The sequence below is a fragment of the Astyanax mexicanus genome, chromosome 1 (assembly GCF_023375975.1).
Source record: "Astyanax mexicanus isolate ESR-SI-001 chromosome 1, AstMex3_surface, whole genome shotgun sequence".
Lineage (NCBI taxonomy): Eukaryota > Metazoa > Chordata > Actinopteri > Characiformes > Acestrorhamphidae > Astyanax > Astyanax mexicanus.
Window position 1 is genome coordinate 15,116,447 of NC_064408.1, and position 16,403 is coordinate 15,132,849.

Consider the following 16,403-nt stretch of genomic DNA (forward strand, 5'->3'; position numbering starts at 1 on the left):
CATGAACGGGTTCGAATCTGCGACCTCCCGCTCATAGTGGCAGCGCTTTAGACCACTGGACCACTCGGTGCCCCAACCTAGTTTTTTTTAAACATGCTTACAAGTTGTTGAAGACGGCAGCGTTGGCATTATTGGAAAATATTGCTAATAGCCGAATTCGCCGAGAGCGCATTTTCTGTGACCATTATTTTTTTTTTGCCCATGGTTATGACTGGTTTATACGCTGTATCAGATTTCCAAGAGCATGGTTGGGATAAGATTACAAACAGAGTGCGTGACGGCTGGCGTCTTGTTAAGCAACTCATTTAAAGCATTTAAATGAAAGCATTTACTACCCATCTTTGAATAATTAGTTTAAAACATGGGTAATTATTAAATTACTTAGGAGACGGTGGCTACGCTGTCTATCATATTATTATAATTTTTTTTTTTTTTTTTGTGCGTAGGGAACTTTTCAGCTCTGAGCGTACAGAACAATTTCATACCTGTCAAGTTTTGGACTTAAAAATAAGGGATTTTTTCCGCCGCCCCAACAGCCCAAACGAGGGAAAAAAAAAAAAAATATATATATATATATATATATATATATATATATATATATATATATATATATATATATATATATATATTATATATTTTTTTTTTATTTAATAGATTTAAAATTGAAATTGAAGGGTGCACAAATTTACAAGAAGGACATGGATCAGATATATTCCATAAGTAAATAATAGTCCTAAGGGGCCTACACAATTAATAATCTTTCATTAATACTTCTTTCTATCGTTCAGTCCACTCCTGATCAGTTCAGTTAATTTCAGCCCTCTCCACATTTTCTCTCTCTCCAGCTCAACCATCTCTTCTACCCCTTCTAAATAATACATTACATTACATTATAATACATTACACCACAATACTTGAGATTTAAACAAATTCTAACAAACCCTAAAACTAGCCCTGAACTAATAGAGTTTGGAAATGATCGTTATTGGCTGATCAGGCACATCAGGGCAGGGCATTATATATATATATATATATATATATATATATATATATATGTAGATTTTTCTCAAACCCTGAATATCTATCTAGCTAATTCTAAAGTTAAGCTAACTGAACACAAGCTGTATTTTATTAAACACACAGTGGGTTTAATTTATGTTTTGATTCAGAGAAGAGTCTTTTTAACCAGCTATCAGAAACAATCTCATCACAGTTTACATGGTTAGTTACCTTTCTTTTAGAAAAATCTCCGTATATCCAGATTAGTTTTAACGACAGCTGCTCCGACTAGCTGCCTGAACTCACAGCGAGGGGAGGGGCGGGGCTTCCCGCACACTAAACTGCGCTCCGCAAAACCAGCTAGCTGATTGGCTGTTTCTCCTGAAAGGCGGGACTTCCTACTTGAACCGGCACCACGATTGGTTAAGAGACACACAGCGGTCAGTGCATTGTCGCCTGTGGCCTATATATTTTTTTATTTAGTATAATACGGGAAATTTACGGGAAAATACTAATACGGGAGGACGGCGGGAAAGAGGAGTAAAATACGGTAGTTTCCCGGCCAAAACGGGAGACTTGACAGGTATGCAATTTAGTAGGAAGTCCACGCAAGTCTTATGACATGAGGCCTCAGAACAATGGAACAATTTGCTTTGGACAGATTAATCTTATTCCTTAATCCGGATTTCTCCTTTCACATAAACTCTAACAAGAGCAATCTATAGGTCCTGTGATAGAGTTTTAGGATTGCTGGAGACTTCTTTACACATCTTATGGTCTGCTCTTGGGCTGAACATGTTAAGATGGCCTGGTAGTTAATACACTGGTTAAAGATTTAGCAGATACTAGAATGGCCTATTTCTAATTGTCTTGAGATTTTTTTTTTATTCCTTCTCAGACTCCTCATGTTGGTCATGGTAATCCCTTCACTTCAACAATTAAGAGTAAACCAGTCTAAAGTCTGAAGTTTAAATAAGACAGGCTCCTCCAAAATCCTGTTTTGGAAAAAAAAGACTCCAAAATCTTGGTTTAAAAGGACTGTATTGTCAATGCATTTACTGCACCGAGCATGTTTAACAGCCAAATGTAAGTAATGATAGCCCTTTTTGAGCCCATATAAACTCTGGAACTGGTTCAGTTTAAGGCTGAGAACAACCTTGGTGATTTTTTTTTTGTGAACCTACCTGTTTGCACCAGTGTTAGTGGAGCAAACACTATAGTAAACATCCTCTTAGCCAGGACATTACTTTAATTTTGGAAAGTAGAATGATAGTATTTTGCCAAAAACACTAAGAAACCCATGTCTGTGTATTTTAACTTTTTTTTTTAACAAATTGTTTTTAGGCAGTAGATTCACTTGCATTACTGCTACTGATGCTGGAGTTACCCCAAAAACACTTTTAAAAGTCTTAAAACTGGAGTTTAAAAGCTTACACAATTATTTACATTATTCTAAAATTGATTACAATTATTTCAATCAAACATTTATAAACTATTATTTTAGCATATTTTTTTAAAATTTGGAGCCATTTTAGACTCAGTCAAGAGCAGAACAGATGCTTATTCTCCTCTCTGAAGATTCTCCGATAGCCCCTTGCTCCTGTACAACTAGACATGTCCACAGAGGTCATCACAGTTCAGTGCCGAAGAACCCACTATTCTTTGGTTGGGAAAAAGTTTTCACGTTTCAACTGATTTTTGCTGGTGGAAATGTGCCAAATGATAAAATTGCCAACTGCATTTTTACTAAATGTTAAGCATGTGGGCCATGCCAGATTTGAACAATCCCAAGAGTCCAAAACCCATTACAAAGCATCTTCAATTTAGTATTTTAATGGGAAATTAACATTTCGGTTATTAGGAGGCAATCAATCCTCTTAGCCTTGAGTTTAAATCTCCAACAATTAAAATAAAATGAGAAACAGCAGAGAATTGCAATTTCAACCAAAAATAGTTTTAATGTGCATGGATTTCAGCAAATGATAAACCGCAATAAAACACATGGAAAAAAACGAGTAATGAGGGGGAATGCACTTCACAGCCAGGAGCCGGGGGACCATCAGGCCACACGAGCTAAGAGAACATCACAGGAACATGGTATAAAAAACAGGCTCTCTTTTGTCATCTTCTTATGAAGTGTCCATCTGAAGAGATTCTGCAGAAAAGAAGGCGTAAAAAAAAAAACATGAACACACTGTGCCAAATGCCAAAGTATTGTGTCCCATGACTTCTGGAAGCCAAAAGAACACTGCACTGATTCGAGGGACATGTGTGGTGTCTACTGCACTGAATTTGAAAATGATTTCTGGTAGAATCGTATGTCTGTTGGCAGGGACATTTCTAGCCAGAAGCTGCCAGTCATGAGCATTACCACCCACTGCTCTGTCCACTGTGGACGGTAATGCTTTGTAGGACATATTCTTGGTACACATGTGACACTGTGAATGTTAAATGCTAGCACAACAAAGTGTCCCATGTACCCTTGCTCGAACTCTGATATAGCAATTAATATATTACTCTGGCCATAAGTATGCTGGCCAGTTTTCAACCTTACGCACAAGATAACACCTAATAGCCTATACAATCATCTCCTGATACTTTACCTAGAGTTAATTGGTTCACATAGTACTATCCCTTAGTGCTATCGACTTTATTTGGCAGGTCATAAAAAAATATTTTCACAAAAAAAAAAGGTCTTGACTCACGTGCTTCGTTGAAGAGGAAGGAGTCCTGGTACTCCTTCATGTACTGTGAGGAACGAGACTCGTCCAAAAAGAGAGAGTAGACACGTTTAATGTCCTCCACCTGGACCTCTGTGCCCTGAGGAACACATCACATCATATCACATTAGACAGGGCTCTAATGTCTATTGGCAAGAGCTTGGATACATTGCAATATACTGTAATCAAGAAAATACAGCTCTGGGAAAAAAAAATAAGAGACCACTTAAAAATGATGAGTTTCTTTGATTTTTCCCAAATTAAAAACCTCTGGAATATAATCAAGAGGAAGATGGATGATCACAAGCCATCAAACCAAGCTAGACAGCGTAAAGCTTTAAAGGCATAAAGTTATCCAAAAGCAGCGTGTAAGACTGGTGGAGGAGAACATGCCAAGATGCATGAAAAATGTGATTAAAAACCAGGGTTATTCCACCAAATATTGATTTCTGAACTCTTTATAAAATCTGAAAACTTTATAAATATGAACTTGTTTTCTTTGCATTATTTGAGGTCTGAAAGCTCTGCAACTTTTTTTATTTTAGTCATTTCTCATTTTCTGCTAATAAATAACTATTATTATTTGGAATTTGGGAGAAATGTTACCCACAGTTTACAGAATAAAACAACAATGTACATTATATTTAAACATATACCTATAAATAGCAAAATCAGAGAAACTGATTTAGAACCTTAACGTTTTTTCAGAGCTATACTGCAATTGTTTAAATAAGATTTTAGGAAAAACTGTTATAGTATAAAAACAATCATATTATTGAAATTTGAGTAAAAGAAAACTTTTCTCCAATAAAATAAAGGATCTAACGATAGTACAACACTGCTATCTAAACTGTGTAATAAATGCAACAATTATATATATGCAGTATTGCAAAACAAAATAGTTATACTTTGATATCAATATTTTTACACTTTTAGAACAGAGCAGTTTCAGTATTCTGCTCTGCATTCAAACCTACACTGTTCGCACGATTCACACTCAAAGTAACCATAACTAGTGCCCAGTCATTCTCAAGCACCTGAACAAGCATCTGAATGTTCAAAAAGAACATCTTTTGAAAGCAGCAGCAAAGTGCCAGAGTAGGTTGTGAATCACTGCAGTTTTCAAAATGTTTCAGTCAAGAATAAGCTGTTACTTTCAGAACAGCTAAACACTCTACAAGAAGAAGGAACATAACGTATCAAAAAGCAGAAAAACATGCACTTTAGTTGCCAAAAAATGTCTATTACCCTGCGTTTGCGGCACACCAGGCCTGCAGTGCTGATAAGCTGGATGGCGTAGCGAAGAGACGTCTCCTGTCCAATACGTGTGAGAACTGTGTGAGCTTCATCACTCAACTCCACATCCTCCTCTTCACATCTAGAAATGATCAGACGATATCAAATTAACAAGAATACAATTTTACCTATTAGTTTATTACATTTAACTTTGATGTATGTTTAAAATGATTTTTTTCCTTTAATTTTACATGTTCAGTTATATATAATCCATCTCCTAATAGTGTTCAAATGAAGCTGTGCTTAGAAAGACAAAGGTTGCCATGGTGTGGCCTTTTTTTCTTTCTTTTACATGATTGAATAACTGCAGTGAGAGTGTTTCTCACCGGATCTTCAGGATCTGCCTTGTCTCTTTCTCAGTGTAAGGAGATGTGGCGATGATAAGCAGTCGGTCCAGCAGGTCTATTGGAATACCGTGAGGACTCTGGTAGTTTGTGCCTCGAATTCTGTAAAATTAATGACAAATGTTATAATAATAATAATAATAATAATAATAATAATTTATATAATACTTAAATTTGTTGAGCATTTCTATTTTTGTTTGCATACCTGGTGATGCCACGGTTGGTGGCCATGATGAGTACAGGTGAAAGGTCGCTCTCTAAGGCTCGGTTTAGGAAGGAGAAACACTCAATATCCAACATGTGAACTTCATCTATAAAGAGGACCTGCAAGAAAAAAAATAGGATTCTCTTAGGCACATACTGTATTTTACAGACCTTAAGGCACTCTGTATTATAAGGCGCATTATCAATGAACGTCTATTTTCTGGTCTTTTATACATAAGGCGAACAGTATTAAAAGGCGCATTTTAAGCGACAATAGTAAGGAATAAGGGTGTCGCCATGTTGTTAATATACACAGATTTCTCTCCTGAAAACTGTTTATTTACAGTAAGCTTAGATTTCCAATATTTTTATCAGAGCAGTTAGCAGCAGCGTGGCTAGCAGCAGTGCGGTTAGCAGTGCTTAGGCTACTAAATGCTACCTGACAGCGCTACACTTAGGAACCCTGAGCCTGAGTGTTCCAGTAAGCCAGAGCACTACCAGCTAGAGGTTCGTCCCACGTAGCTTGCTTTAACAGAGTAAACACGCAGGCTACAAAAAGTAGCGCTGCATTGGATTATAAGGTGCCCTGTCAATTTTTGGGTAAATTAAAGGATTTTAAGCGCGCCTTATAGTCAGAAAAATACAGTAACTTCTAATATAAAAATGTGGTAACTTTTACATTAATTTTAACTAGATTTCAGCATCAAGTTGATTTATTTATTTTTTATTTCCTTTGATTCATGATCCGCATATTTTTGTAGCTACCTTACTGAAGGACTGCTACTGAAGTACACTAGTTATTGCCACCATTAGGATGTCAGTTCAGGAATCAGTCTATTGGTAGTGTAGGTAGGAGTCATTTTTGGACAATTTGCCTAGGCTCAGGACAGCCTATTGTTGTATTAGAAACTAGATGTTTAATACTGGATTCAAAGAAAACTTTGTGGAAGTAGTTTAGAGTTTAGATCAATTTCAGACCTACATAAAGCACTGGCTTAGAGAGAGTTCAAATCAATTTTAAGAACTTACCCCTGGAATGATCTCTGCTTTGCCCTCCTCTCTCCACTCAGACACTTTAGCGTTGATCTGCTCACGTACCTCTGATTTGATCTCTCCAGTGTCTCCTGCATAGTGCAAACACAATCTGGATCAGTTTTATATTCTGCACCACAGTGAAGAATATTCACATTTAATCTCTAATCGACGAGTTACAAATTCTTATCACAAAAGATAAGTCAAACGATGAGCAACAATCAATAAGTAGGATATGGGAAAAGATTGCTAAATTAATAACTGTAATATTCTTCTATCCTTGCAATATTTGCCAACTCCAGTTGTACCAACTCCAGTCCACAACTAATGTGATTATTCTTGTGACTTATTAACTGTTGTTTCGTTCATGCACATTAGTCGATTTATTGTGACTGAAGGTACTGTGTGTATAATAAACAGTGTTTTTAGTAAACTACCTGTCCTTTCAAAGTTCTAAGTGCCTCTTTTTAAATGTCTCGATCCTCAGACTTCAACCAATGAAGTATGGAGCTACTTTGAGATTGTTAATGATGTAAATTAGCGATTTCTTTGCAGGGCAACACTAGCTTTCATTAGCATTGTAAGCATTGGCTAAAAGCACTGTATTTCAGAATACTGTGTGCGAATACAAGTGAGCTATTTGAGATACGTTTGTACTCGTTATTATGTATCACTACACCCCAAGTCAATTTCACATCGGATTGCTCCTTTAAGGTGTCAGTCTGTATAATGTTGTTTCTAAACTGAAAGCAGAAGCATTTCTGAGTGGAAAAGAGATAAAATATTGTGTTTAATGGTACCAGTGTGCTGAAAACGACCATCCCTACTATCACTACTAATATATTAATTCTAAAAAGTGTCGGGCGCTTTTTGCAAGAGTTCTTTGGCCACGTCACACGTCTTTACATACTTACGTCACATGTACAGACTCTAAAAGAGGATCCAGCTCAGTTTTACTAAACGCTAGCGGCTGGTGGAGCAATGGAGACTTCACTCTTTACTCATAATAAAAGCAAAGAAACGAAGTAGTAAAGTTTCTGACTGAGTGCGTGCTCTCTCTCTCTCTCTGACTGAACATAACCTGAAATCGGATTCATCCGCTCTAAAAGGAGACCTCATTGCACCCGCCCAGTTTAAAATGCCCATTCTCACCAGAGCGGGACCTAAATCCACCAAATCCCAAAACTTACGAACATCAGCTTTAAATGACCTGCGAGTAGAGCAAAACAGAGTAACGATGGGATGCATACCTGAGAACAGGGCTAGAAAGCCCTGCGTCCGACTGTTGATGACATCAATCTCGTGGAGTGAAACTGTGTGGACGACTTCCTTTCTCTTCTGCAGCTCCCCTTCTGGGCACTGCACAAACTGAGTCTGCAAAAGCAGAAATAAAGAAACATAAACATCAAAATCTCAACACCATCAGTTAAAACACAGTCCCAAAATAGAGAAGAGCTCCCAGAAGAGTCAGAGTGCGGTAAATGCACATACAGCAAATCTTAAAGGCGGCAGACAAGTCTTTAATGCCTCTGTGATTGCAGTCCCAAAAAAAGGGTCGGTTATCTAAATCAATTCCAGAGCAGGGTTCTGAATAAAATGGGCAGCAAAGGAACAATTTTGTGGGCAGATTGAAATTCTTGATACCAACATGGCTAAAAAGTGCAAAAGATAAGCCTGATTGGAAATGTTTAGCTTAGTACGTGTTTGGTGTGGTGCAGTGGATAACACCACCACCTGCCAGTGAGCTACCATGTGGGAGACTGGGGTTCAATTCCAGGTCTGGGTGACTATGCTGTGCTACACCAATAAGAGTCCTTGGGCAAGACTCCTAACACTACATTGGCCCAACTCTGTAATAGTAATAAAAATAATTGTAAGTCGCTCTGGATAAGAGCGTCAGCTAAATGCCCTGTAATGTAATGTAATGTAATGTAGTAAATGATGCATTTCGTGGTCAAGATAGAAACAATTATTGTAGCAGCTACACAGTCAAACAGCTCATGCACTTAGATTTGCTAACTTCACAGTTTGAAGTACTGTAGAGTAAGCTGTGGTCAGCCGCCATATAAAAGCAAGGTACACTATGTGTCCAAATGTTTGTGGACACCCCTTCTATTAAACGCATACAGCTACTTTAAACTCCACTTATTGCTGAAAATGATATCAGGGTTCATACATGTTTTAATCAATAAATTTCCATCATTTTTCCATGCCTTCAAGGCAATTTTTTATGACCATAGTTTTTTTTTTAAACATCAGTGCAGACATGGACAATAAAACTAAAACTAAAAATGATTTAAATTGATATAATATAGTAGGTCTAAAAATTAATCTGATAAAAAAATTCTGAGCTGATGTATTTGTTCGCTCAGAATAGATTTTCTTTATCAATAAACCGAAACACAAATATGTGTAGACCAAATTTGCATGACTTTTCTAAAACTTTTTGGGTATTTTTATTTATTTATTTATTTTGTTTAATCTTATCCAGGCCTGGAAACTACTATTTTTAAATTCCATGACTTTTCCAGGTTTTTCATGACAATACGAACCCTGTGATGTGCCATTCAGCACACAGCTCGTCTAGAGTCTGTAGACTCTCTGGGGCAGATCAACATAAACCTATTGACACTAGATTTCCAAGAGGAGTATGAAGCAATCTAGCACTAAGCTGTGGAGCAGTGGAACTGTTTTCTCTAACATGGTGATCATCCAACAATCTGCTCTCACTAATGCAACTGCAGTATGCAATCAAATCATTACCAACGGTCAAAAAATCTAGTCTAGTTTAAGAAAGTGGAGTCCCCAAGCAACACTGCTTACCTGTGCCCCCATGGCATCATAATCTCGTGCTCTTGTAAAAGACCGTCCAAGTTTGCTGATCTTCCCGGTGGCTTTATCGATGGTGATCACATCCCTGAAAAGATGGAAAAGGCTGTAATATTAATATACTTGGTATTAAGCCGACACCTATTTTTGGCCACCCTCCTATTATCAGCCAGTTTCACCTATTGCGCAGTTTTCTGTCCCTCTCTGCCATCGGGTAAAGGAAATTCAAAACCCTCCAGCCTTAGATGAACACTTAAACATTATTCTTACAAAAAAAATCCCAAAATAAAACATCATTTCAGTATAATTCACTATGTTGTAAATCTCTGCATAAAAAAACTGTGCGCACTGCATTTCCATAGCACGACAACTATTTCTTGATTTTTTATGTTGAACACTATTTAGGGAGCCTATTTCTAAGTGAATAAGGGTGTCGCCATTTTTTTTTTGACGTAATCAGAGTTTGGACGCGCACACAGGACAAATGCAATGTCATTATACACCACTGGGAGCCGCTGGATCCCATAGGCACAGTGCAGAAACGGCATGTCTCCAATAGGCGGCACAGGCAAAGATGTGGTCCCACAAATAAATAACGGTGCATTTACACTGCTCCGTCGCGACAACGCACAGCGACGTATCCTATTCATTTTCAATGGGAAGCGCCGCCTCTGTCAGGCGCAGTCGCACGGTGCATCATGGGTCTGATGCGTCAAGATGCTTTTTTTTTAATGCTTTTGTATGAAAGCATTTAAATTTATTAGAAATATTTAATTGGACGACGCAGGAAACACTTTTGTCACGCCCACATGCGACCAGTTGGAGGGGGGCAGTGCGGAGCAGTGTAAACGCACTATAAGCCCAGCGATTCGAAAATATGCATTATTAAATTAAATAAAAAGTTCTGTGTATGTATTTTCCAGTTAATGTAGGAAATTTCAAAGAAGTCCTGGATGTTAATCTACACAGATTACTCACCTAAAAACTGTTTATTTAGGTGAGTAAAGCACTACCGTTTATTTACAGTAAGCTTAGATTTCCAATACTTTGACTGAAATGTCCGAAATTAGAGTCCAATTCGTAAGATGCGTAGATATTATAGAAAATTAGAATAGTTTAAGTTTCCTTTTGTATCAGGCAACTTGTAGCATGATATGTATGAAACTTCATTTACCTTACATGATTGTGCAATGTATTCAGCAGCCTTATATGTGATGTTTGGTCATTTAAAGAGATTACATAAAGAATTATAAGACAGCTACAGAGTGATCTGCACACACTCACCCAGCCTGGACCTTCTCCTTACTGAGGCTTTCGATCATTTTACTGCCCAGGTCATAGATGGTCTCCATATCTGTAGTTTTCAGAGTCAGCTTGCCTACTTTTGCACCCTAAACACACAGAGAAAGTAAGGGAAAGAAAGAGGAAGAGAGGAAAAGAGAGAGATGAAATAATCAATAACCCAAATCTAACAGGGTTTATTTAAGGCCATTTTCTTATTTTGCATTTTAATAGCTTTCGTCTGGACATTTTAGGAAAGCTCATAGCTCATTTATACAGCTGTGCCCCAGCAGCGCCGAACGCATCTGTCACATTTATCACGATAAGAAGTTCATTTCCCACACTGTGTGATAAATATCTTTAATAACCTTTTAGGATTAAACAAATTAACTGTATTAAAATGAATGCCTGCGCTGGAGTTCATCACTCTTACTTTGCTGGTCTCAGTCATGAACAGGTGGGATTTTATTGCACAAAAGGGTTCGTAAATACTGGTAATAGTTTGGATTAATGGTTAATGTGAACTGGCACTGCTATTATCATTTATAAAACTGCATTTACCATTTATTAATAATGGTCAGTTACTGGGATATAATGGAGAAAATACAACAGTTGTACTCATAGTTATGTACCACACAGATGGAATAATGGGGGAAATTTAGAATGTTGGAGAAAATTAGCCTAAATCAGCACAGAAGCACACTGGGATATGATGTGAATAGATAAGATTGGGTTAATTAGATATGTGCTACAACTAAAAACATTACATTTTAAAGCCCATTAGCTCAGGTCTCCAACTTGAGAATCATGAAGGGTACAATTAAAAACACACAGCATGAGATAATCTAATAATAAAAATAAGAGAACTAAGCAAGCAAGATACGTACCGTTCCTGTGGCAGGCCTGTCGATTTGAATCTCCACCACCTCGCCCTCAATGATCTCCGTCTCCTCTCTGTTTGAACAAAAACACAGACACCTTTAACATTCATTCTAAACAATACTTACTATCCCTTTTTCCACTAAAACTTTACTGATAACATGGTAACAGGCAAACCCTAAATTTCCCTCAATAACAGGAGCAAAACTAGTTCTGTTCAAATGCAAACCATGTTCAAATCAGTGTTAATTTTGCTGACGAATAATTTCTTTACACCACTTTCTCATAGGTTTCTTACTTTAACTCAAAGTCTTTCAGTACATCCTGAGAGCATCTCTACAGGACAGTATGTGAATGTGTGTTTTTGAGCTTATTTATAGACTGTAGCTACAGTAGGTGTGCTGGGTTAGTGCTGGAGATAAAACTAGATCCTTTAAAAGCTGTGTTTTTGCGTCTACAGCTCTGTTTAAACTATAATTTAACCATTCAAATGTTTCATCACCTGATTTATAGAACAAAATTTTAAACGTAAAATATTTATAGTCACATACCTACAATAATAATATATATGAAATCATATATAAATATATTTCACATTCAAACATTAACAATCTTACACAACTGGTTAATAAATGTTAAATTTTTTATAAGTATGTAGTTAATAATTCAAGGGAACTGATGAAAAAGCATTTACATTTACAACATTTACATTTTAGTCGACTAAATTGACTGTATTTTTGATGGCTATATTCTTATGATATTTTGTCGACTAAAACTAGACTACAACTAAATACATTTCAGATGACAAAATTATGACTAAAACTAAATGCCATTTTCGTTGCAAGACAAAATTAACAATGCTTCAAATTATGCTAATGCAATAGCAAAGAGACGAGAGAAAAAGATAGAGAAAGAGAGATAGAAAAAGAGAGATAAAGACAGAGAGAGAGAGAGAGAGAGACTGAAAAATGTCAACACGGCATCGCTGTGCTGATATTTTTCATTCGGAGGAAAAAATGTAATGGCTCGTTGGGTAGCTTGCAGGATTAGTGTGCATGTTAATTGGACATAAATCAGCGTTGATAAACAGCGCAACATTGTGAGCGGACGCTAATACACTCAACAGTCAAATTTGAGACTAACATGGAAAATGCGAGACAAAACGATATGCATACTTTAGAACATGGGATTGTACATATTAGCATATTAGGAGGTCAAAATGCGAGACTGTTAAGCAAAATTGGTGTTGGCAGGTCTGGATGGGGCATACAGAAATTACAATGTTACCTCTTAAAATCTACTACTCCTTACTGCTAAGGCAAACTATATAGACAAGACGTTACATTATTTCCTCAGTCAGACTAACTTGATTCGGACTCCGATGGCTTTGCGGAAGGCCTGGCTGAGTGCCTCTGTCTTGCTCATCTCCAGAGAGAAGATCTCACTCCCAGCCAAAGCAGTAAAAGGCGTATCAGATCCAAGTGACTGAGCAATGCCTGTCCAACCAAAACAAAAGACTGTCATTGATGGGTCCCACAATATCAGGTAATAGCAGCATTAATCAAAGGCAGTTTACCTAGACAGGATTTAAGCCTAGTTTTTTGACTACACTGAATCTTAAGTGAAGATTTCCCATTGAAAGGAACATGTTGTATAGGACTAGGGAAACTGACCCATATTGTATATAAAATAGGAATTACAGTGGAAACTGTCCACTTTTAATAAACAGAAAATAAGGCAATTGTTCTTAATACAAATAGTCATACCCATAGCAATAGCAGTCTTGCCAGTCCCAGGCTGGCCAGCGATGAGCACAGCACGGCCAGCAATGTGCCCATCTTTAATCATCTCCAAGATTAAACCAGCAGCCCGCCGAGATGCCAGCTGACCCACCATCCCCTGAGAAACCTGAACAGCACAGAGCAAAAAAATCCACAAAAATCATTACAAACTATCCAGTTCACAAACATAATTATTGTACATACTGGTGCAAAACACATGAAGAAAACCAGTATACGCAGACCCACCTGCCGTGGCTCCAAAGCATCGTCTAGTCCAAGGCCTCGAATGTGTGAATGTGCACCTAAAACCCCAGACAACAAAACATTTTTATCCATAGTAAAAAATAATTTGTTCTAAGCTCAAGAGAATTAACGGTTACACTACATAACACTAGACTACATATTTAGCATGCATCATGTGTGTTCTAGTCATATGTGTCCTAATGTCCATCATCATCACTCACCAATCCTCTCTATCCGGGTGATGTCTCGCACCTCGGGCACTTTCGTGGCTGCCATCTTTGACAAACAGAAAGAAAAAAAAATCATTAGGCACCAAAGCACAGAAATAAATCATTTACATGAAAAATAACCAACTGTATAAAGTCTTTATACACTTTTTACCTGTAAGCATTTTCAACTTACAAATGATGTCCATCATCATGTACCAAGGTCTGGATAGAAATAGTTTCCATTTCTATACTTTCAACATACGCATTAATTAAAGTAATTTAACTGATTTAATTTAAATTATTAATGACTAATTTAGATTACTCTAAAGTACAAAAAAGTCTATAAAGTACAATAAAAACTCCACTTCCGCTTCTGAATCAGTTTCTCTTATTTTGTTATTTATAAGTATATGTTTGAGTTAAAAAAACATTGTTGTTTTATTCTATAAACTACGGACAACATTTCTCCCAAATTCCAAATAAACATTTTGTCATTTAGAGCATTTATTTGCAGAATATGAGAAATAGCTGAAATAACAAAAAAGATGCAGAGCTTTCAGACCTCAAACAATGCAAACAAAAAAAGTTCATATTCATAAAGTTTTAAGAGTTCAGAAATCAATATTTGGTGGAATAACCGGGTTTTTATCACAGATTTCATGTATCTAGGCACGCTCTCCTCCACCAGTCTTACACGCTGCTTTGGTATAACTTTATGCCACACCTGGTGCAAAATTTTAAGTAGTTCAGCTTGTTTTGATGGCTTGTGATCTTGACTTGTGATCATCCATCTTCCTCTTGATTATATTCCAGAGGTTTTTAATTTGGTAAAATCAAAGAAACTTATCATTTTTAAGTGATCTCTTATTTTTCCAGAGCTGTGTATATGTACATGTGTATATCTATAACAAAAGACAAAATCACATTTATAGTCACTAGTTAGGTAACGTTAGTTAATTAAGCACTGCAGCGCGTGCCTCAACAGTTCATGTTGCCATAGTGACACATGAGCCACAACAGTAGCTAGCTAACTTAGTAACGTTACATACGGTTAGCACAACTAAATTAAATTACTCTTTATAAACCATAATGTAGCTACAATAATATGTTTAATATTAACAGAGAAAGTGTCAGCTAGCGTCAGTGAACCATATGCTGAGCTGTTTACTGTAATGTAAGTTATCTGTAGGATGGTCAAATTGCTAGCTTTAGCTAACTTAGCCAGCTAGCATGCTAACACCAAGCTAACTAACTGAAGCTAAATATAAATTAACTAAATAAGACGAGCCAGTTGTTAAGATCAGCTAGGGGGCAGGCACTCAGAAATGATCAGAGACCGCAGGTTAAGTGTTTAAATAGTTAGTTAGTTGTATATACAGTACAGAAGCGCAGTGAGGGGCAGGTACACACATGTGCAGGAAGCTACGCTAACCCGCTAACTCGCACTCAGATATTTACAAAAGCCCCGTCTCTCTCTACAGCAGATTTAAAGCTTTACACACATTAATACAGTTTCTATATAGACCTAGGCCATTAAATAAGAGCTAGTAGAAGAATAATAAGTCTATATTTAAAGCAGAGAATCTCGCTCTCACCTGCGCTGCCATGTTTTCTCTCTCTCTCTTTTCGCGGCCGGCGGTTTCTGAATGGGTGCGCAGCCGAAATGCGCTCGTCTAGCAAACAGATTCACTACAGTTCCTCCTCACTCGTTTACCACTCAACTCTGAACTCACACACCTGTACTGTTGATAACATTCCTACTTTAAAAACATCATGCTATTATACATATTTTCCGGTGGCTCCCAAAGTGAAAGAAGTTCACTATATATTGTTTTTTTTATTTATCTAATGTTATGCTTTACCTTTTAGCCCTTTTATTTTATTTATTTTATTAATTTCATCTTTTTATTTGTTTTGTTACTGCTTTTACTTTTGACCTTTACGTTTTTATTTTATTTTATTTTATTTATTTTCTTAATATATTTTTACTTATTATTATTATTTATTTTAGTTCCATCATTTACATTTTTATAATTGTGGTTATTTATAAAGTAAATTCCTGAGAAGGAGATTTGGTTTTGAAGAGAATGCTTACATTGAGACCACCTCTTTTATATTTCTAGTCCTTCGTCTACGTGAATTATATTTATATTGAATTATGAATATAATTATACTTTATACTATATAGTTATATTATATATTATATAATTATATCATATTTAATTAATTATATTGCTGGTTGAAGGCAATACTATTGTTCAGCACCTCAAGACAAGTTTTTACAGGTATATGTATATAATACACATTTTATCCTTTTGTATTAACATTCATTTTTAGTGTTTTTTTATTAGCTATTTCAATATTTTGTTATTTTTTTCATGTAGATTTTATCTTTTATTTTTTAAATATTATTCTCTTGTTAATTAAATCTTAATTTAATCATTTTATCCCACCACTTACTCTTCTAATATGTTTTTCTTCCTAATATTTTAATTCGTTCAATTATCTCAATTAATTTTTTTATTCTGTTGTTTTGTTCAGACAGGTTGTCAAGTTGAGGACACTGAACTGACAAAAACAAGTCCT

General features: G+C 36.4%; 1 protein-coding gene across 1 annotated transcript; it reads right to left on the reverse strand.

The window, feature by feature from the left end:
* Window positions 1-2,931: 2,931 nt before the first annotated feature.
* Window positions 2,932-15,542, reverse strand: ruvbl2 (RuvB-like AAA ATPase 2). Its single transcript, XM_007228601.4, has 15 exons — window positions 15,413-15,542; window positions 13,830-13,884; window positions 13,612-13,667; window positions 13,351-13,492; window positions 12,951-13,080; window positions 11,593-11,659; window positions 10,709-10,815; window positions 9,419-9,512; window positions 7,846-7,969; window positions 6,593-6,687; window positions 5,565-5,683; window positions 5,342-5,461; window positions 4,968-5,097; window positions 3,705-3,819; window positions 2,932-3,154 (listed from the first exon to the last, which is right to left on the reverse strand). The coding sequence occupies exons 1-15, from the start codon at window positions 15,422-15,424 to the stop codon at window positions 3,129-3,131; spliced, it is 1,392 nt and encodes a 463-aa protein (XP_007228663.1). The 5' UTR covers window positions 15,425-15,542; the 3' UTR covers window positions 2,932-3,128.
* Between the last annotated feature and the right edge of the window lie 861 nt (window positions 15,543-16,403).